The sequence below is a fragment of the Pan paniscus genome, chromosome 1 (genome assembly GCF_029289425.2).
Source record: "Pan paniscus chromosome 1, NHGRI_mPanPan1-v2.0_pri, whole genome shotgun sequence".
NCBI classification, from domain to species: domain Eukaryota; kingdom Metazoa; phylum Chordata; class Mammalia; order Primates; family Hominidae; genus Pan; species Pan paniscus.
This window is the reverse complement of record NC_073249.2, coordinates 93265165-93287607: the sequence shown is the minus strand read 5'-3', so window position 1 is coordinate 93287607 and position 22443 is coordinate 93265165. Positions and strand designations below refer to the sequence as shown.

The 22443-nt window shown below is 50.2% G+C and overlaps 1 protein-coding gene across 3 annotated transcripts in view; it reads right to left on the bottom strand.

Annotated features, from left to right (window-relative positions):
- Positions 1 to 15973, bottom strand: part of IQGAP3 (IQ motif containing GTPase activating protein 3) — a 50778-nt gene extending 34805 nt beyond the window's left edge. For 2 of the 3 annotated variants that reach the window (XM_063604520.1, XM_063604517.1), the window contains exons 1-11: positions 15689 to 15973; positions 12549 to 12636; positions 9569 to 9725; positions 9206 to 9283; positions 7790 to 7866; positions 4334 to 4401; positions 4130 to 4243; positions 3711 to 3889; positions 3164 to 3242; positions 2415 to 2578; positions 1511 to 1598 (exon numbers count right to left, since the gene is read on the bottom strand). In XM_063604520.1, the coding sequence (XP_063460590.1) occupies positions 1511 to 1598; positions 2415 to 2578; positions 3164 to 3242; positions 3711 to 3889; positions 4130 to 4243; positions 4334 to 4401; positions 7790 to 7866; positions 9206 to 9283; positions 9569 to 9725; positions 12549 to 12636; positions 15689 to 15725 (1129 nt within the window). In that variant the 5' untranslated portion in view covers positions 15726 to 15973. The remainder of the gene's footprint in view (positions 1 to 1510; positions 1599 to 2414; positions 2579 to 3163; positions 3243 to 3710; positions 3890 to 4129; positions 4244 to 4333; positions 4402 to 7789; positions 7867 to 9205; positions 9284 to 9568; positions 9726 to 12548; positions 12637 to 15688) is intronic. The other variant, XM_003821051.4, reaches the window with a different exon arrangement.
- Between the last annotated feature and the right edge of the window lie 6470 nt (positions 15974 to 22443).

Below are 22443 nucleotides of genomic sequence, written 5' to 3'. Positions count from 1 at the left end.
TAGCAGATACGGGCACTGACATCAAGGAGAGCACAAGATGGGAAGAACTAAGGATACCAAAGTACCTACAGTGCACTGCTGTCAATGTCATGTTAGAAGTCCACCTCCCGCCACCCCCACACAATGCTATGGCAGAGCAGGGGAGGAGGGATTCTGCCTGGGAGAGAGCAGAAGACTTCACAGAGGAGGAAGCCTTGGAGACAGCTCTGGAGAATGTTTTCACCCGCTCATCAACAGGTGAGAATGTGGGAGAAATGTAACCCACAGGACCAGAAGCCCGGTGATGGGAAAGGCTGGAGGGCAATCTAGGGAGAATAGATTGTTTGCTCGGCTGAATTGGATGGAATGTGAACAGAAGAGCTGGGGACGAACTCTGGAAAGGTCTTATCTGCCAGGACAAGGAGATAGGACTAAAGTGTGGGCTAAATAATGGAAGAACCCATGAAGGTCTGAAGATGTTCAACAAGGGAGATAAGATCAGATCTGTGCTTCAGAGATTACTCTGGCAGCAGCAATCGGGAATGAACTGAGTGGATTAGGAAAGCAGCCAGTCAGGAGTGGCCTGGGGGCTACTGAAAGCTAGTGTATGTCGGAAAGCTCTGTTAGACAAAGGTAAATGGTTACTGAGCAACCTCTAAACCTGACAGCAAGTCCAGACTAAGGCAAGCAACTGTAACAGGTCTAGTGTCCACAGGCTACTGCATTTTGCCTCAGCACTGTTTCTCTTCATACTTGCAGTGCAGATAGATCTCTTGGAGGAAGACAATTACTAACTCACATTCTTGTAATAAATAATTATATTTATGGCCGGTCACAGTGACTCATGCCTGTAATCCCCAGCACTTTGGGAGGCCAAGGTAGGCAGATCACTTGAGGCCAGGAGTTTGAGACCCACCTGGCCAACACGAAGAACCCTACCTCTACTAAAAATACCAAAATTAGCCTGCGATGGTGGCAGGTGCCTGTCAACCCAGCTACTCGGGAGGCTGAGGCAAGAGAATCATTTGAACCCAGGAGGTGGAGGTTGCAGTGAGCCAAGATTGTGCCACTGCACTCCAGCCTGGGCAACAGAGTGAGCCTCTGTCTCAAACAAAAACAAAAACAAACAAAAAAGAATTACATTTGTATATAATGTTTTTAAGGGAAACTGAGAAGATTAGTTTTTTGCTCATATTCTGGAAAATTACTACATTTCCGAAGCCAAAGGAATTCAAGCAGGTTGAAACTGTCAAAATTACAGGCAAACTGCCTGGAAGAAAACTGCCTGCCCCAGGAGAACAGCCCAGTGCAGTATTGGCATGTCATTATCTCTAAGGCCTTAATGAACTTATCTGTAGTGTCCCCCCAGGCAGCAGGAATAAAGCAGATTATGTGAGGGGAGAAGTTCCTAGCCAGGCTGGAAACAGCAGCAGTGTGTACTGCCTAATACAGAAGCCAGCAAAGAGGTGGGATACTCTTCTAAGAGTCAGAGATACGCACAGAGCAGGCCTCAGACCTGCAGATGACTTACTGGCTTGTTCCTGATCACCCTTTGTGTTGGCTGCAGCCACACCAGCCTGGACTTCCTCCTTTTCCAGAAGCTCCACCAGGCCCAGCTCCTAAGAGAGGGAAGAGATACAGTAGAATGGAGTCCTTCCGGGGCCATGACCATGCTTTACGAGTTGCCAGCATGAGCTCCCAGGTCTACCCAGCCACCTACCCTCAATCCTACCTCTCTCCGTTAGGCTGGCTCACTCATCCCTATTAACCCTTTTTTTTTTTTTAAGATGGAGTCTTGCTCTGTCTCCCAGGCTGGAGTGCAGTGGCACAATCTCGGCTCACGGCAACCTCTGCCTCCCGGGTTCAAGCGATTCTCTGCCGAAGCCTTCCAAGTAGCTGGGATTACAAGCGTGTGCCACCACACCAGCTAAGTTTTGTATTTTTAGTAAAGACAGGGTTTCACTATATTGGCCAGGCTGGTCTCAAACTCCTGACCTCAAGTGATCCACCCACATCAGCCTCCCAAAGTGCTGGGATTACAGGCGTGAGCCACGGTGCCCAGCCCTATTAACTCATCTTTAATCTTTCTTGCTCAGCAAGCATCTAAAATAACAACATAGACAACACGAATGTGTCAGGGGAAAAGTCAACTACTTTAAAAACAAGATTGCTAAGTGGAGGCACCAGTTCAACAATGGGGGAGCACATTACTGCCTATGGGACTGTCCTTGGGTTCCTCTTGGTCAGCCTGGGGGACTCTCAGGGACAGAAGCTGATCAATCTGGTCTACTAGGCCTTGGGGTGATTTAACCATTTAAACACGTAGTCAGCACTTACAGAATACAAAGGACCAACAGTGGTGATCTTTGAGTAAGAGGCCCTCTCCTATCCTATGGTCACATAGAGGGGGTGGCAGGTAATAGACAGAGGCTAACCTGTGCCTTCTGCTCTCTGTCTGAGTTCAGTTGCTCCAGGTACCAGTCAGCAAAGTCTCTCCTCACCCCTCGCAGGGCCAGGGCAGGGTCTTGAAGGGCCTTGAGCAAGGCTTCAGGGCTCTGTCTTTCCAGGGCATCATCAACAACTTCTAGAGCCCCATGGACTGAAAAAAAATGACTCCATAATGGACAGTGTGAGAAAGCCACCTCTCATAATCCCCTAGTCCAGCCCTAGGAATCTGCCCTCTTCTTGCCTGCCCAGAATTACCCCCACCCTTTCCCCCTTGGTTCCTGGGCCCATTTGGTTCAGCCCAAATTCTTCAGCTTGGTCTTCACAGCCTTCTCACTTTGCCGCCCCAGACCCCAAGGATATCCTCACCCAAATAGGCAAATGCCCACCCATCCTGAGCCTTCACACGGCTCCTACCCAGATCCCCCCATCCTCATGTATTCTCCACATTGCCCCTCTCGAAGGACCCCAGTCCAACTGCCCCCCCGGCATCAAGAGCAGCTCCTCTCTATGGTTCTCCAGTCAGACAGAAGCTTCCCGGACATGGACTACTTCTCTAGACACTGACGGCCAGAAAGCAGTGCACATACTCCTTGGACTCTGATCTTTCCCCGAGGCAAGAGTTGGCCCAAATGAGACCATAGGGCTTTCTGGCTTGAGAAAAGCTATCCCCAAACCTCCCAGTGCAGGGGCTTACCCTGAGGGCACCCCCAAACCACTCCTGCTCAATGTCTCTTACCGTTGACATGGTTGATATTGCCCTGGATTTCAGCCTGAGTTAGGTAGTGGTCATAGATGTCCTGGCTTTCTCTGTCATCCTGCAAAAACTCCATTGAAAGGGAACCTGGGAAACCCAATTTAATCTCCTTGTCCTGCTCTTCCCTGCCTGGCTACACTTATTTCTTCTTCTGGGGACCTTCCCAAGGCCAAAGGTCAGTCTGCTCAGAATTCAGGAATTGTGGGGTCTAAAACACTTGGCACTGACATAATTAAGCCAAACCAACCTTTGGAACCTCCAGTCCAATCTCATTCTGTTCTACATTCCAGCACCCCTCTCAGGCTTCCCTGAAGATCATCCCCCAAGAACCTCTTCTCCAGTCTTCTCTTCGGAATTCTCATCATTCTTCCAAGTTCCTTTCCTATTTCTCTAAAATCACTGATAAATTATGGTTTCTCTAAGAAGCAATTTTGGATACTAGAGACATGACAGATAGGAGTCCCGGTTTCATTTGAGACTTTCCAGCCACTCAACTTTTCGGTCCCTGCAACCCAAGACTACTCCTTACATGGTTCCTGGCATTGGCTGCCTTCTCCATCTTGGCCTGGGCCAGCATCTCCTGGTAGACGGCTGCCAGAGGCTCTTGGAGATTCTCCAGAAGAGCACTGGGATTCTGCAAGGCAGCCAGGGTGTCCTCCACCACCCCTCGCTCCACTGCTTCATTGATGGCAAGAACAGCTGCATGGACTGGGAGAGGGCATGGAAACAAGGTCAGGAGGCCAGAGTGAATCCCAGATTGGAGCGCAACCAGTAGCAGCCCACTCTAATGTCATCCTTTTTCCCACCCTCAAGGGCCAGACAAACCAGGTAGCCTGATGGCCCTATCTGTGGATGAGAGCTGGCCAGAACCCATCCAATGGCTGTGAGGCTTGGAGCCCTCCCATACGCATTGAGCCTACTCCTGGCAGGGCAGAGCCTAGTCCTTACCTGCAGCCTCATCCACCGAGAGCTCATTGGCCAGGATGCCCCCGATCTTGCTGAAGGCAGGCAGCTGGAGGCCATATTTGGCCAGTTCGGACGCCATGTTGCTGAGTTCCTCAGCTGCAATGATGCCACAGGTGCCCTTCATCAGGCCCAGAACCCCCAAGACCCTGCCCAGGCTGTGGTGGTCAGGGAAGGAGCTGGGCTTACCTGTGAATTTCACTTTCCCGTATAGATCATGTATCTGAGGGGCCAATCCCAGCCGGAAGAGGAAGAGACTAGGAAAAAACGGAAGGCATTGGAAGGCACTGGGGCCTATTCATTTTGACACTCTGCCCACGATGGGTTTGAAGGAGATACTATGGGGACCTAGAGATGAAGACCACTCAGCACCTGCCCTCAAGTCATCCCCAACCCACATAAAGAAATATGACCGATATTCAGAGAAGGACTGTGTGGTAGATAGAGCTCCCTCTCCCCTCTCCCCTCTCCCCTCTCCCCTCTCCCCTCTCCCCTCCCCCCTCCCCCCCCTCCCCTCCCCCCTCCCCCCTCTCCCCTCTTTCCACGGTCTCCCTCTGATGCCGAGCCGAAGCTGGACGGTACTGCTGCCATCTCAGCTCACTGCAACCTCCCTGCCCGATTCTCCTGCCTCAGCCTGCCGAGTGCCTGCGATTGCAGGCGTGCGCCGCCACGCCTGACTGGTTTTCGTGTTTTTTTGGTGGAGACGGGGTTTCGATGTGTCGGCTGGGCTGGTCTCCAGCTCCTGACCGCGAGTGATCCGCCAGCCTCGGCCTCCCGAGGTGCCGGGATTGCAGACGGAGTCTCGTTAACTCAGTGCTCAATGGCGCCCAGGCTGGAGTGCAGTGGCGTGATCTCGGCTCGCTACAACCACCTCCCAGCCGCCTGCCTTGGCCTCCCTAAGTGCCGAGATTGCAGCCTCTGCCTGGCAGCCACCCCGTCTGGGAAGTGAGGAGCGTCTCTGCCTGACTGCCCATCGTCTGGGATGTGAGGAGCCCCTCTGCCTGGCTGCCCAGTCTGGAAAGTGAGGAGCGTCTCTGCCCGGCCGCCATCCCATCTAGGAAGTGAGGAGCGCCTCTTCCCGGCCGCCATCACATCTGGGAAGTGAGGAGCGTCTCTGCCCGGCCGCCCATCGTCTGAGATGTGGGGAGCACCTCTGCCCTGCCGCCCCGTCCGGGATGTGAGGAGTGTCTCTGCCCGGCCGCCCTGTCTGAGGGGTGAGGAGGCCCTCTGCCTGGCAGCCGCCCCGTCTGAGAGGTGGGGGGCCCCTCCGCCCGGCAGCCACCCCATCTGAGAAGTGGGGAGCGTCCTCCCTCCTCGTCTGGGAGGGAGGCGGGGGGGGTCGGCCCCCCGCCCGGCCAGCCGCCCCGTCCGGGAGGTGAGGGGCACCTCTGCCCGGCCGCCCCTACCGGGAAGTGAGGAGCCCCTCTGCCCGGCCAGCCGCCTCGTCCGGGAGGGAGGTGGGGGGGTCAGCCCCCCGCCTGGCCAGCCGCCCCATCCGGGAGGCGAGGGGTGCCTCTGCCCGGCCGCCCCTACTGGGAAGTGAGGAGCCCCTCTGCCCGGCCAGCCGCCCCATCCGGGAGGGAGGTGGGGGGGTCAGCCCCCCTCCCGGCCAGCCGCCCCATCCGGGAGGGAGGTGGGGGGGTCAGCCCCCCGCCCGGCCAGCCGCCCCGTCCGGGAGGGAGGTGGGGGGATCAGCCCCCCGCCTGGCCAGCCGCCCCGTCCGGGAGGGAGGTGGGGGGATCAACCCCCTGCCCGGCCAGCCGCCCTGTCCAGGAGGTGGGGGGGGCGCCTCTGCCCGGCCGCCCCTACTGGGAGGTGGGGAGCCCCTCTGCCCGGCCAGCCGCTCTGTCTGGGAGGGAGGTGGGGGGGTCAGCCCCCGGCCCGGCCAGCCGCTCTGTCTGGGAGGGAGGTGGGGGGGTCAGCCCCCGGCCCGGCCAGCCGCCCCGTCCGGGAGGGAGGTGGGGGGGTTAGCCCCCCACCTGGCCAGCCGCCCCATCCGGGAGGTGAGGGGCGCCTCTGCCCAGCCAGCCGCCCCGTCCGGGAGGGAGGTGGGGGGGTCAGCCCCCCGCCCGGCCAGCCGCCCCGTCCGGGAGGGAGGTGTGGGGATCAGCCCTCCGCCCGGCCAGCCGCCCTGTCCGGGAGGTGAGGGGCGCCTCTGCCCGGCCGCCCCTACCGGGAAGTGAGGAGCCCCTCTGCCCGGCCAGCCGCCCCCTCCAGGAGGGAGGTGGGGGAGTCAGCCCCCCGCCGGGCCAGCCGCCCCGTCGGGGAAGTGAGGGGCGCCTCTGCCCGGCCGCCCCTACTGGGAAGTGAGGAGCCCCTCTGCCCGGCCAGCCGCCCTGTCCGGGAGGGAGGTGGGGGGTCAGCCCCCCGCCCGGCCAGCCGCCCCGTCCGGGAGGTGAGGGGCGCTTCTGCCCGGCCGCCCCTACTGGGAAGTGAGGAGCTCCTCTGCCCGGCCACCACCCCATCTGGGAGGTGTACTCAACAGCTCATTGAGAACGGGCCATGAAGACAATGGCGGTTTTGTGGAATAGAAAGGGGGGAAAGGTGGGGAAAAGATTGAGAAATCGGATGGTTGCTGTGTCTGTGTAGAAAGAGGTAGACATGGGAGACTTTTCATTTTGTTCTGTACTAAGAAAAATTCTTCTGCCTTGGGATCCTGTTGATCTGTGACCTTACCCCCAACCCTGTGCTCTCTGAAACATGTGCTGTATCCACTCAGGGTTGAATGGATTAAGGGCGGTGCAAGATGTGCTTTGTTAAACAGATGCTTGAAGGCAGCATGTTCGTTAAGAGTCATCACCACTCCTTAATCTCAAGTACCCAGGGACACAAACACTGCGGAAGGCCGCAGGGTCCTCTGCCTAGGAAAACCAGAGACCTTTGTTCACTTGTTTATCTGCTGACCTTCCCTCCACTATTGTCCTGTGACCCTGCCAAATCCCCCTCTGCGAGAAACACCCAAGAATGATCAATAAAAAAGAAAAAAAAAAAAAAAAAAAAAAAAAAGAAATATGACCATAAATCAGCCCAAGGAAAGTGCTGCAGAAGGTAAATTAGATGGTGTTGGGGGTCTGAGGGGATTAGGAAGGCTTCACAGAGAAGGCCACATTGCAGTAGCAGGTCATTCAATGGAGAGAGAGGACAGGAAGGCGCAGCAAGCAGATACCTGCTGAGCTAAGGCACAGGGGCACAAAGGAACATGGGAAGTGGTCAGAAAGAGATGGCATGGTAAACACAAGGAACCGGTCGGTCACTTGCTGTGATTTAGCCAACTGGTTGCTGATGGCTGGCTGTAAGTAGGACCAAAGAGCCTACACCATTCATACTAAGTGTCTTGCCTGTGTTGCTCTCAATAGGTCCTGTTCTGATTCCTTTATACCCAGTTACAAACTGAAGGCCCTACCCTGCTACTTTCCTATCTCTGGTACCCTGCCTGCCCTTCCCCTTCACCCACACAGGCCATACATAAATGTGCCCACAGACATGCACAAAAATCTAAACACAACTCTGTAAATCTGAAACCTCACTCTCCTGAGCAGTGCTCCCTGTGGTCTACCCTTCATCCTTCTTGCTGAGTTTGTTGCTGTTGATTGTTGGTCGCATTCACCTAGAGGAACCTGGATGATAAAATTTGAGGTCTCTCACCTGAGAGCATGGATGCAGTAGACTACCCGGGGCATGTTCTTTTTGTCATAGATGTCCGTGGTCTCTGGGAAGAAGGTCTAGAGGAGAAACCAGCCAGTTACTGCCATTGGGAACCTTTAAGCACCACCAAATACGCAGAGGGGGTGCCGAGGAATGGGTCTTCGTCTCCAACCTGAGGTGTGTGTTCCCTTGTTACCTGGGGTGTCTAGGTCAGTCTCCCCCAACCATTTCTAGTCAGCCTAGTATAAAAGAAATTCACTGAGGATGCATACTAAGCCAAGGCTCAGCCACAGACACATAGTCCTAGGGTGCCCTGGATTAACCAAACACCAGATAAGGCCATCAAGGCTACAGGATATAAGCCATATCCTCCAAAAACAATAACAGCAACAACAACAAAAAACCAGGCCCCCAGTTGTCTTCCAGATGTCTATAGTGAGCCTGCATGCCTCACCTTAGACCCTTGCCAGAGATGTGGTATGCTGGAGAGCTGGCCTACTCCCATGCAGGGCCCAATGAAGCATATATTGCCAAGGACCACAAAAGTGTCAGGCTGTTATCCCTGTCTCCAAGCCAGCGGCTTCTGATCAATGAGAGCCCTTCTAAGAACCGAGTGGCACCAGGTATGGCTTCTCAATGCCACCTGACAACTGTAATGAGGCCTAACCTCAATATATCTTGGTTATATTTAGATTCACAATAAAAGACCAAATTTAGAGACCTAGAGTGTTCCAGTCCCACTGAAGACACATGACCTCTATTGCTTCTGCCTCCCATCGAAGTGTCTTTCTTTACTGCTGTTTCCTGTCTTATAGTGCCTTTCTACAGGGAAGAAAAACAAAGCAGAAAGAAACCATACATTGTAGAATCCTATCATGCCTTCATTTGTATAGCTCTTCACAATTCACAAAGGGAGTTCACACAGACCATGTGATCCTCCTGACAACACTATAAGGTAGACAGGGCAGGGCTCACTATCCCCATTTTACAGATGAGTAACAAATTGAGGTTCAAAGAGTGAAATCATGTGTCCAGTTGGGGTTTTGGACCTAGGCTTCTAACTCAAAGTCTGCCACCTAGGGATGTGTATACCCTTGCTTCACACTGTGAAATTTGGTGGAGACAAGGCTGGCCAATACGAGCATGACATAGCAGCCTCCCACCCCCTGCATAATGGGAACCGTGCCACTCAGGCCAGGGAAACTTCACCTCCTTTCATCCACAGGGAAGAGGAGGCAGAGAAAAAAATAACCTGGTTCAAAGACACACAGCTGCAAGGAACTGTTCTCTTAGATTAAGTTAGTTTAGAAGACACATGGAAATAGGGCTAAAGGGTCCAGGGAGATAAAGCATGGGATTGTAGGAGGTGGCTGGTAAGGAGTAAAGATGAATACCAATCTTCAGGCCCAGTATTACCGAAGGCAGACCGATGTGGGCTATTGCAGATAGCCAAAAGTTGATGTTGTCTGTGTGACGGAAATGTAAGCCAGTTGCCTGAAAGGGAAGGAAAAAGAAAATCTATTTCCACAGTTCTCAGCACTCCCTATGGGTAAAGCCCAGACTACAGCTTAAAGATTCAGGAGAGATGGGCAGAGGGGAACCAGAGGACCACATCCTGCGGATTTTCCTTCCCTACCAGGACAGAGAAACATAGATTAATAACACTCCCTTTTATCCAGATTTGGACAATAACTTATATGGTCACTCTACCCTCACAGCTTTGAGGAGAAGGCATAGTTTGAGGGGACGAAGGTAGAAGGTGGGGTCCAATCCTCCCACCTGGTACCGCAGCTGCTCCACATCGTAGATCTTCTTCAAGGGAACCACGGAGGGTGCAAAACAGTGGCCCAGCTTGGCCAGCAGCACTCCATTCCGAAGGCTCTCCTCCAGCTCCACCGGGGAAGGAAGCTCCTCCTTCAGGCAGGCCTCCATCCAGCTATGAACATGAGAGCACCTTCTCATGCACTCTGGCAGACCACAGTGATTTATTCTAACAACAGGAACTTCCCTCTGTCCCTCCTTTTAAGTGGCCCCTGACCCTCCTCTGCTTCCTGTTCCTGCTCTACCTCCAACTCCCCTCTCTGCCCATTGCCTGGCTGTTCCCACCTTCTCCTAGGTTGCCCCAAATATCTGGACTGGCCAACCCTCAGCCCCGCCCACCCCAGCAAATCTTCCTTGACAGATCCTGAACCTGCCCATCTTCAGTGAGGCTTAACTGTTACATAGCTTCTCACTCAGTCTAGTTACATGTTTTTTTTTTTTTTTTTGAAATGGCGTCTTGCTCTTGTTGCCCAGGCTAGAGTGCAATGGTGCGATCTTGGCTCACTGCAACCTCTGCCTCCCGGGTTCAAGTGATTCTCCTGCCTTCAGCCTCCCGAGTAGTTGGGATTACAGGCACACCCCACCACGCCCAGCTAATTTTGTATTTTTAGTAGAGATAGGGTTTCTCCAGGTTGGTCAGGCTGGTCTCAAACTCCCGACCTCAGGTGATCCGCCCGCCTTGGCCTCCCAAAGTGCTGGGATTACAGGCATGAGCCACCGCGCCCGGCCCTAGTTACATCTTTGACTGCTAAACAAAATAGAATGTGCTCACTTCTTTCATTCTGGGTTGTTCTCTGAGAACCTGGGTGCAGAAAGGTCATGTCTGCCTGAATGATCTACATGGCTCATAACCCAGCTTTGATGATGATGAGAGTAGTGGGGCTGGTGGAAGGGGAGCAGCACAAAGGGACAGAAAGACCACAGCTCTTGGAGTCCGAAGGCCCCCTTTCCAACCATCTCCCCTACTTCACCTCTGTGAGCCTCAGTTGCACAATTTGCAAAATGAGGATAATGCCACCTGTATTTCCTTCAGTGGGCAGCTGCCAGGATCAAATGAGCTAATGAATGTGAAAACACTTTGAATATAAAGTATTATTATTACTGATGGTTGTATGAGGGAGAGATTAAAGTCTACTCAGATGGAATCTCCAAACTTCCCTACATATTGGGGTCTAATTGGAAAGTATCTGTTTCCAAAAAGAGAGCCAGTTACACATTGTTCCATGTCTTCCCTGCCTTAGACACCTGATTTTTCCTGATTGCCCCATCCTCCTGACTTCCTTTAAGAACATTAAAAGAATCCTGTTGATTAAAAGCAAAGAATTAAGTACGTATCCTGCTTTTCCTATACAGATTGACTTTTAGAGTAACCAAATAGTCCTAAGATGATGAGGGAATGTTCTTTAGGATTTCAGCTAGTAAATATGGAAGAAATGACAGAACTAGAAAATAGTCATTTTACACCCTTGATAAAATAATAAATTCTGATGTAGACCAACAATGAATGAAGGCATTAGATGAAAGTTAATGGGAAATTTTATGATGTGTAAATCAGGTTGGTTTCACCTAAACTCCCAGATTGAACTTAGCATCACTAAAAGTGGAACAAGCAGACATTGTATTCTTTCTATAAGATGTGATATGGAACATGTATCTTACATATGTTAAATATCACATATTTTAGATATATGTATTGCAGTATATAAGGGGTAAAAGGATCTGAGTGGGGGAAAAAAAACCACCAACACTAATGAAGTCTTCTTGTCAAAAATGGCTTTTTGTTTTTGTTTTTTTTGAGACAGAGTCTCACTCTTTCACCCAGGCTGGAGTGCAATGGCATGATCTTGGCTCACTGCAACATCTGCCTCCTGGGTTCAAGCGATTCTCCTGCCTCAGCCTCCTGAGTAGCTGGGATTACAGGCATGCACCACTGCGACCAGCTAATTTTTGTATTTTTTTGTAGAGACAGGATTTCACCATGTCAGCCAGGCTGGTCTCAAACTCCTGGCCCCAGGTGATCTGCCTGCCTTGGCCTCCCAAAGTGCTGGGATTACAGGCGTGAGCCACAGCGCCCATCCAGGTTTTTCTGTTTGTTTTTGGAGACACAGTCTCACTTTGTCATCCAGGATGGAGTGCAGTGGCGCCATCTTGGCTCACTGCGGCCTCCTCGAGCTCCCAGGTTCAAGCAATCCTCCTTCCTCAGCCCCCCAAGTAGCTGGGACTATGGGCACACGCCACCATGCCTGGCTAATATTTGTATTTTTTTTAGAGATGGGATTTCGCCATGTTGCTTGTCAAAAATGTTGAACCCAAATCTAATTAAGCCAACATTCATTTATAGGAAATACAGGGTATACAGGAATAAGCTGAATGACACAAGAAAGCAAACAGACACCCATCTCTAAAAAACAAAAGGAAAGAAAGAAAAGAAATAGAGACAAAATGTAGGATGTACTTCAGGAAAAATGACCCAGTTTTCTTCAGCAAGTCAATAAGATAATGAACTGAAAAAAGGAGATGGGCTGCTCTGGATTAAAGAAGACATACAAGCAGATGTAATTAGTGAGCTTTTTGGATCCTTATTTGAATAAGATAACTGTAAAAACAGATTTTTTTTTAAGACAAGCAGGAAAATTTGAAAATGGCTTGGGTATTGATCTTCCAAGGATTTAAAATAATTTAGTTGGATATTATAATGGCATTGTGGCTATATAAGCGAACGTCCACATATTTTGGAGATACGTATTGCGGTATATAGTGGATAAAAGGATGTGACTGGGATTTGCTTCAAAAAAAAAAAAATTAAAAAGCTATTTCAACTCGCCCTTTCCCACAGGATGGACTCTCGATCTGTTGCATTTGCTTTAGCGGCAGATGCCTAGGGTGGGGTGGTAGAAAGGGAGAGCAGAAAGAGTCCATCTTCCCGGACTCCGCTCACCGCTTGGCCTCCTCCAGCCGGCACAGGTACTGATAGGCAACGTTCTGCCGCCTCTGCTCATCCATCTCCTCAGCTGTGAGGCGTTCATCTGAGGAGTTAAACGGGATAAGGTCAATGAAGAGAGCATTAGAGGTGCCTTAGCACTGAAGGGTCTTTTTTTTTTTTTTTTTTTTTTTGAGACGGAGTCTCGCTCTGTTGCCCAGGCTGGAGTGCAGTGGCCCAATCTTGGCTCACTGCAAGCTCCGCCTCCCGGGTTCATGCCATTCTCCTGCGTCAGCCTCCCGAGTAGCTGGGACTACAGGCGCCCGCCACCACGCCTGGCTAATTTTTTATATTTTTTAGTAGAGACAGGGTTTCACCATGTTAGCCAGGATGGTCTTGATCTCCTGACCTCGTGATCCGCCCGCCTTGGCCTCCCAAAGTGCTGGGATTACAGGCGTGAGCCGCCACCATGCCCAGCCGAAACGTCTTCTCAACAGACTTGTTTAGGCAACCCTGCTCAGAGACCTGAAGCATCTCCCATGTGTCCCTCCTTCTCTTCCCAGGATACCCTTTAATAGGCAGCCTCCTCCTGTGCTGGAGGCATTACTTCTCTTTCCTCTGTAGCCATCTTCCTGTCCTCTTCCTCCTCAAGTCTACTCATGGAACTTCCCTCAGTACCTCCCAGCTGGGACATCCAGAGCCTTCCTTGGCTTGAAACTTAACTCCTTTTCTTATCCCTAATTAGACTGAGTTCTCCAAGAACTGGACCTGTGTCATCCTCGTTGGTTACTCTCTCAGAGGTGAGGTAATAGAACCAACCAGAATTCATCATTCACTCATTCATTCATTCATTCATCAATACCTCCTTTATGCCAGGCACTGGACTAGCCGACCCCTACTCTTAAGAAATGCAGAGATAAAGGCCTGCATGGTGGCTCATGCCTATAATCCCAGCACTTCTGGACGCTGAGGTAGGTGGATCGCTTGAGCCCAGAAGTTTGAGACCAGCCTGGGCAACATGGTGAGACCCTCTCTTGACAAAAAATACAAAAATTAGCCTGGTGTGATGGTGCACACCTGTACTCCCAGCTACTGGGCCTAGACGTGAGCCCAGGAGGTCTAGGCTGCAGTTAGCCATGATCGTGCCACTGCACTCCATCCTGGACAACAGAGATATTGGTGGGTTTGTTTTGTTTTTGAAACAGGGTGTCACTCTGTAACCCAGGCTGGAGTGCAGTAGTGCAGCCTTGACCTCCTGGGCTCAGGTGATCTTCCCACCTCAGCCCCCCCACCACCAAATAGCTGGGACCACAGGTGCGCACCACCATGTCTGGCTAATTCTTGCGTTTTTTGTTGAGACTGGGTCTCACCATGTTGCCCAGGCTGGTCTTGGACTCCTGGGCTCAAGTGATCCTCCCGCCTTGGCCTCCCAAAGTGCTGGGATTACAGGCGTGAACCACAGCACCCAAAGATTATTATCAGAAGAGAAAAACATCTGAATAAATTAATCTAACATGATAAGTATGATTATAGCCCATGCATAAAATCTATGGAAGCAGCAGAGGAAGCAAAGGACTCTAGCTATGAACTAGATCTTAAGGAATAAATAGGCAGAACACAGGGAAAGGCAGTCCAACAGAGGGAAACATGCCACTCACTTGGGATTAAGTGGAAGGACAAAGAAAATTTTAAAAGATCACAAAGGTATCTTCACTATCATTTTTGGTATAGGTCACCCGAGGAGGAAAAGAATCTTCAAGCTAAATAAAATACAGAGTACTGATTCCAAAACTCAAGAATAGAGAATCCCTCAAGTGAGACAGCAATCATAATTTGCCTTAGTTACAGTCTCCCTTAATCCTTCTCCCTTCTCTCCCCTCTCTCTATTCTCCTTAGAAACACAATACAAAATCAAACAGAAAGAGTAAGAGAAAGCTACACACACAGTAAGAAAATAAACTCAAGAGAGCTTGAAAAAAGGCAGAGCTTAGCCAATCTGTCTTTGACTCAGCACTTAATGTCATTCCCGGTTGTTATCCTATTTCCTTATGTTGCATATTCTGCAATGATTCAGGGAAGGGCAGAGCTTATTTGAATGAGCAGTTAAGTAAATTAAAACACATGCGCGCACACACACACACACACCCCTCCAAATACAGATTTGAAAACACTGGCCAACCACAGGAAAGCCATCAGTTCCTCCAAGGGGGTGTACAAGGAACAAGTGTTGGTTGTTAAGCATGGAAAATAAACCAGTAAGTGAATGACATCATCTCAGAGTTATGAACTGAGGACTGTGGGCGATGGGAGGGATTTTGTACATACACATGCTGTCTCAAAAAAAAAAAAAAACACCGAAAAACAGTTTTCCTGTCCTTCTCAGGTCTGGAACTAGTTTTCCTTTAACAGAAGACTGGACATGGACTTTGCTCTTTGAATCCTAATAGAAAGGAAGGGAGTGGTGGAAGGAGCAGGTTTTCCTTTCATTCAGAAAATCAGATAGAACCTTTCTGCCCCACCCATCCTTCCAGCTCCAGTCTCTCTCTCTAAAACAGTGTCTTTGAAAATGTGGCCCAGGGACTACCTTCCTCACAATCACCTGGGGTGAGGGAAGAAGCACAGCAGTGCTTGTTATAAATGCAGATTATGGGCCCCAAGCCAGACCTTCTGGAACTGAAGCTCTGGGACAGGTCCCAGGAATCTGCATTTCAAACAAGCTTCCCGGGTAATTTCACCCCGTTTGACAGGCATTGTCTGAAAGCGGCATCTCAAAGCCTAAGAGTCCCCCAGATCCCTTGAGGCGTCTTGTCCGGTGGCATCGCTGGGCAAGTTTGGTAGCCAGCAGTAACTGCTGAATTTTAAGGAGCCATTAGGATCACCTACATTCTCCCGACTCCGGAACCCCAGAACTTGGAAATAGGAAGAAAGTTCTTTGTAAGCTTTAAAGCGCAGCACATTAGTCAGGGGACAACGCGCCGCTCACAGTTCCACTCGGGCCCGCGGCGCCCGGGCTGAGGATTCCCGTCCCACTGAGCAGTCCCACCGCCCTCGCCCCTCAGGCTTCACGCCCGACACACGCCCCAATCTCTCCCGGGACGGCCAAGCCCCCGACCAGCGGCACCACTGCGAGACCCTTCTCTGACCCTTTCCGCACTCACAGGCTGCCCGGCCTGGGCCCGCTGCTCTCCTCTCCATGTTCCTCCTTCTTCCAGGTTTGAATCTCCCGCCGTTGGGCCACCGCCCCTCACCGTCGGCACCGCCAGACAGGACACTTCCCGTCCACACCGCTGAGAATCCTGGGATTTGTAGTTCCCGGCCGCGGAGCCGGGCCGCCCAGGTGCTGGGAGAAGAGGCGCCCCAGGCCCAGGCAGTACCGCTCCCCTTACAGCAGTTCCTCGTCTTGTTCCTTCCAGGCTCCTTTTCTGCTTAACAGTCTTATTCTAGCTGCTGCCCCTGACATTGCCTCTGTCATTTCCACCTAGTATTCCCATTAACCCCTACTCTGCTTCCTATGTGTTCCCGAGTCCGGCTAACTTGTGGGCCTACTTGGCGCTATGCACTAAGCTAGGTGATGCGAATGCAGAGATGTATGAGGGCAGTGAATGCTCTAAAAGAGTTTGCTGTTCTGGCACAAGTGATAGACATATAGTCAAATAAATTAGAGGTCGGTGATGCACAGAGGGAGGGGGTCATTGCTGTGATTAAGAGCAGCGAATGACAGGGAAGACGTCCTAGTGGAGGTGACAGCTGATTTGGGTTGAGAAGTGAAAGAGAATTCATCAGATTGAAGAAGAGAGGCAGTGCAGTCAGTGGAAACAGCATGTGCAAGAACAAGGAGGTGAGTTCGGGAACTTAAACTTGGTTCAGTTTTAGAGGAGAACAAAGCTCAGCCAGGGAGAGGCCAGAAGGGATCCTGGAGGCACAGGGCCAGGTCCAGTAGCACCTTGGGCACCATGCTAGGGCCCTGGCATGGGGTCTGGTGAGCAGTCACCAGCCAAGGAACACTTTAGACATAGGTCAGAGCCAGATTTGTCTTTTAAAAAGAGCCATCTTATAGCAGGGGATTGGAAGGGGGTGAGGCTAGGGGGAGAGACCAGTTGGAAGGCTACTGCAGTAGCACAGAAGAGAGATAATAAGAGCCTGAACTAGGCTGGGCACGGTGGTTCACATCTGTAATCCCAGCACTTTGGGAGGCGGAGGCGGGCAGATTACCTGAGGTCAGGAGTTCAAGACCAGACAGGCCAACATGGTGAAACCCCATCTCTAGTAAAAATACAAATATTAGCCAGGTGTGGTGGGGTATACCTGTAATCCCAGATACTCCAGAGGCTGAGGCAGGAGAATCGCTTGAACCCGGGAGGCAGAGGTTGCAGTGAGCTGAGACTGTGCCACCGCACTACAGCCTGGGCGACAGAGTGAGACGCCATCTCAGAAAAAAAAAAAAAAAAAAGAGCCTGAACTAATAAAAAATAATTATGACACCAACAACTATGCTGAAAAAATATTCTCTGATAGGTTTCCCCATCTTGTATTTCTCCTTTTACCCTTTCCCCACACTCCATCCAAACAACCAAGCAGCCTAGGCTTATAGCTTGGGCAGGTAGGAGAGGAGAATGTGAAAGAACAGAAAACAGAAATCCATACCTAGAGCCTTCAGAGGAACAGAGGAGACTCAGGGGCTGAGACAAAACTGGGAAAAGTGTGATTTGAAGAGAGTGGATGCCCCCCTGAAGATCTGAGGGATTCCCCTTACCTCTCACCAGCTGCGGGAGACAGAATCTAGATGTTGGTGGCTCCTGGCAACTGGGGTCCTATTCTCTGCTTCCTGGAAAGGACCCTAGGTGTACAGGACCCTGAGAAAGAACAGTTATATAACTAGCCAGGCAGACAATAGACAGCTTTGCAGAAATTCCTGACCTAGACAGAAAGGAAGTATCCGAACGAATTACTCCTCTCTTCTGCTTGGACCCTAGGCTTGAAAGGGCCAGGTAGATGAGAAGAAAGAAGGTGTCAATGGACACCTTTGTGAATAGACGGCTGAGGACCAGATGAGCCTCAACTTGGCATCATATACCTCCCCCTACTTAGACTCCACCCTGGGGAAAAGGAGGGGGCAAATCCCCAGACTGGTTCACATTGTTTCCATCATCCCAGTGGAAGCAGGGCTTGAAACAGAAGTTGAGTAGAGATTAATTTCTTCCACACCAGAGTTATGGACCAACACACATATAGTGTTTACTATAGGATGGGTACTATATTTAGCATCATCTTAAAATAACTATCTTATTTAATCTTTATAATACAGATTAGAAACTGAGGCTTAGAAAGGTCACACAGCTAATAACTGGTAGAGACTAGAGCTAAATACAGATAGTCACACTCCAAGCTTGAGTTCTCTTTTTTTTTTTTGAGACGGAGTCTCGCTCTGTCGCCTAGGCTGGAGTGCAGTGGCGCGATCTCGGCTCACTGCAAGCTCCACCTCCCAGGTTCACGCCATTCTACTGCCGCAGCCTCTCGAGTAGCTGGGACTACAGATGCCTGCCACTACGCCCGGCTAATTTTTCTTTTTTGTATTTTTTAGTAGAGTTGGGGTTTCACCGTGTTAGCCAGAATGGTCTCGACCTCCTGACCTCATGATCCACCCACCTCAGCCTCCCAAAGTGCTGGGATTACAGGCATGAGCCACCGTGCCTGGCCTTATTTTTTATTTTATTTTTTATTTTTTTGAGACAAAGTCTCACTCTGCTACCCAGGCTGGAGTGCATTGGCACGATTTTGGCTCACTGCAACTTCTACCTCCTGGATTCAAGCAATTCTCCTGCCTCAGTCTCCCAAGTAGTTGCGATTACAGGTGCCCACTACCACGCCTGGCTAATTTTTTTATATTTCTAGTAGAGATGGGGTTTCACCATGTTGGCCAGGCTGGTCTCAAACTCCTGACCTCAGGTGATCTGCCCGCCTCAGCCTCCCAAAGTGCTGGGGTTATAGGCGTGAGCCACCACGCCCGGCCCCAAGCTTGAGTTTTTAACCACTATATACTATACCACCTCCAAGGCATGAGACTGCAGTACAAAGGGTATACTAGAGGAGGATTTCAAAGGTAGAATCAACAGGCTGAGATTGAGAGCCAGAGAAGGAGTCAAGAATGGCTCCTCGGTTTCTGGTTTAGAGACTGGGTTGTTGGTCTACTATTAACACTGAGAACGCTGGAACGGTAGAGTTAGGGAAATGTGAGTTTCCCTTGGACAAGTTACATCTATAGGTATACATTTAGAAATTATGAGTCTGTCAGTGGTGTTAAAACCACAGGAGTCAGTGAAATGTTCTTAGAAGAGTACATAAAGTAAAAAGAGAAAATAGCAAAGGGCAGCATGTTGGGGGACATTAGCATTTAAGAGGTAGACAGAGGGCCCAGCAAAAGAGATGGAAATGGAATTTTCAGAGAAGGAAAGAGAGAGCCAGGAGACAGAACGTTATGGAAGCCAAGTGAAAAGAGAGTGCAAGGATGTGGTGGGTACAGAAAGGAATCAAACAAGAAAATGATTCAGAAATGATCACTGGATAATTGGGAGGTCATTGGAGCCTTGGTGAGAACAGTTTCAGTCCCTGCCCTCTCCCTAAATCATCCTCCCTTCTTAAGGGAAGCCTGCTGAGTGAAGGACAAACTGAGCTGCATATTTGGCCCTGACCAGGCTGTGGTAGCACCTTAAAAGCCCAGCTGTCTGCAGAAGCTGCAGACAGCTGGGTTAGCCTGCCTTGGGCATGGGACTCAGGACACACCACCCCAAAATATGACTGTAGGAAACTAGAATATGCCACCTCAAAATATACGTCTTTGGCATATTTTGAGCAGGTTATTCTGAGAAACTGCAGACACAGGAGTAGCGCTGAAAAGTTGTCCTTTCGTAAAAGAAATTTATATCTGTAAAGGAAATCTACATTAGTAAAGTATCTGTATCAGGAAGAGGGCTGCTGAGATAACTTCTGTTTGTCCTAGCTGGACAACCTCTGTTCACCATGCACTTGCTCCCCTCACCCTCCAATAACTTGGATCAGCACCACCCCCGAGATGCCCCAACCCCTATTCCTTTCTGTAGCTGGGGATGCTGTATAAACGTCAATCATCTGACCTTTCTTTGAGTCTCATGTGTTACGGGACTCCTGTGTATACGCACATACAGTCATGAGCCTCATAAAAACGTTTTGGTCAACAACAAATCGCATATACAATGGTGATGCCATAAGATTATAATAGACCTAAAATATTCCTATCACCTAGTGATGTTGTAGCCACCCTAACATCTTAGTACAATGCGTCACTCACATGTTTGTGGTGATGCTGGTGTAAACAGACCTACCGTGCTGCCAGTCATATATACATGTATAGTAATGTCCTAGGCTGGATGTGGTGGCTCATGCCTGTAATCCTAGCACTTTGGAGGCTGATGCAGGAGGATTACTTGAGCCCAGGAGTTCAAGGCCAGCCTGGGCAACATAGCGAGATCCTGTCTCTACAAAAAAAAAATTTTTTTAAGTTAGCTGGGCATGGTGGCACACGCCTATAGTCCCAGCTAGTCAGGAGGCTAAGTTGGGAGGATTACTTGAGCCCGGGAGGTCAAGGCTGCAGTGAGTTGTGATTTCACCACTGCACTCCAGCCTGGGTGACAGACAGAGACTCTGTCTCAAAAAACAAAAACATAAACAAAAAACAGTAATGTCCTAGGCCTTCACATTCACTCACCACTCACTCACTAACTTGCTCAGAGCAACTTCCAGTTCTGCAAGCTCCATTCATGGTGACTGCCCTATGCAGGTGTACCATTTTAAATCTCCTTTTTTTTTTTTTTTTTTGAGACAGGGTCTCCCTTTGTCACCCAGGCTGGAGTGCTGTGGTGTGATCTCAGCTCCCTGCAACCTCCGCCTCATGGGTTCAAGCAATTCTCCTGCCTCAACCTCCCGAGTAGCTGGGATTACAGGTGCGCACCACCACGTGCAGCTAATTTTTAGTAGAGACAGGGTTACACCATGTTGGCCAGGCTGGTTTCCAACTCCTGGCCTCAAGTGATCCACCCACCTCAGTCTCCCAAAGTTCTGGGATTACAGGTGTGAGCCACCGCACCCCACTTAAATCTCTTATACCATATACTTAGGGTACTTTTTCTGTTTAGATATGTTTAGATACACAAATACCATTGAATGACATTTGGTGACAGTATTCAGGAGAGTAACATGCTGTCCAGCTTTGTGGCCTAGAAGCAATAGGCTATACCAGAGAGCCTGGGTGTGTAGTAGGCTACACCATCTAAGTTTGTGTAAGTAAACACCATCTATGATGTTTGCACAATGACAAAATCACCTAATGATGCATTTCTCAGAACATATCCCTGTTGCTAAGTGAAGCATGACTGTAATTAAAATGGTTTTTCTCCTGCTAATCTGTCTTATGTCAATTTAATTTGTAGCCCAGCCAAAGAATCTAGAAGGGTAGGGAGAAGCCATTTTTTCACTCTGCCACAGCACCATCTGTAGCACCCAGCACTATGCCTGCACATAGCAGGCATTTAGCAAAGGCTGCAGGCCAAACGCAGGTGAGCCCCGTCACTTCATAATTTTTGTTTCTGGCAAAGGCCTCTTTACTTAAAAGAGGCCTTTCCCTAGGCAATGAGGACATTTTCTTTCTGATGCAGGCCACCCTTGGTGAGTTGGGGCATTATATTCCCATCGTCCTGGGGCCTGCTGTCCTCTCATTAAGCAGAAACTGTAGGTCGCAGATCAGTGGAGTTGGAAAAGGAGTCTTGGGGGAGTCTCTTCTGATCTCCAGGCCTTTCCTGACTATCAATCTTTCACCCTGTTCCCAAATGTGAAACCACCACACAGAAGCACAGTATGTAAGAGAGAGAGAGAGAGAGAGTGTGTGTGTGTGTGTGTGCGCGCGCGTGTGAGAGAGAGAGAGAGAGAAAGGGTTCACTTCCAGGACAGCTCAAGCCCCATTAAAGCTTGCTATCACAGGTCATGCCAGGTGCAGTCTGTAATCCCAACACTTCGGGAAGCCAAGGCAGGAGAATCATTTGAGCTCAGGAGTTTGAGACCATCCTGGGCAACATATCAAAACCCCATCTCTATAATAATAATAATAATAATAATAATAATAATAATAATAATAATAATTAGCCAGGTGTGGTGGTACATGCCTGTGGTCCCAGCTACTTGGGAGGCTGAGGTGGGAAGATCGCTTGAGCCCAGGAGGTAGAGGCTGCAGTGAGCTGTGATCATCTAGGCACTTCAGCCTAGATGACAGAGCAAGATTCTGTCTCAAAAAAATAAACAAACAAAAAAAACAACTTGCAATCACACAGTGTAGTGGAAGGGACCCTAGGCTACTCACCTTGAATCAAAAAACCTAGAGTTGGCTGGGCGTGGTGGCTCACGCCTGTAATCCTAGCACTTTGGGAGGCAGAGGCAGGCAGATCACCTGAGGTCAGGAGTTCAAGACCAGCCTGGCCAACATGGGGAAACCCAGTCTATACAAAAATACAAAAATTAGCCAGGTGTGATGGCAGGCACCTGTAATCCCAGCTACTCAGGAGGCTGAGGCAGGAGAACGGCTTGAACCCAGGAGGCAGAGGTTGCAGTGAGCCGAGATTGCACCACTGCACTCCAGCCTAGGCAACACAGCAAGATTCCGTCTCAAAAAAAAAAAAAAAAAAAAGACCGGGTGCAGTGGCTCACACCTGTAATCCTAGCACTTTGGGAGGCCAAGGCAGCCAGATCACTTGAGGTCAGGAGTTTGAGACCAGCCTGGCCAACATGGTGAAACCCCATCTCTACTAAAAATACAAAAATGAGCTGGTCGTGGTGGCGTGCACCTGTAATCCCAGCTCCTCAGGAGGCTGAGGCAGGAGAATCACTTGAT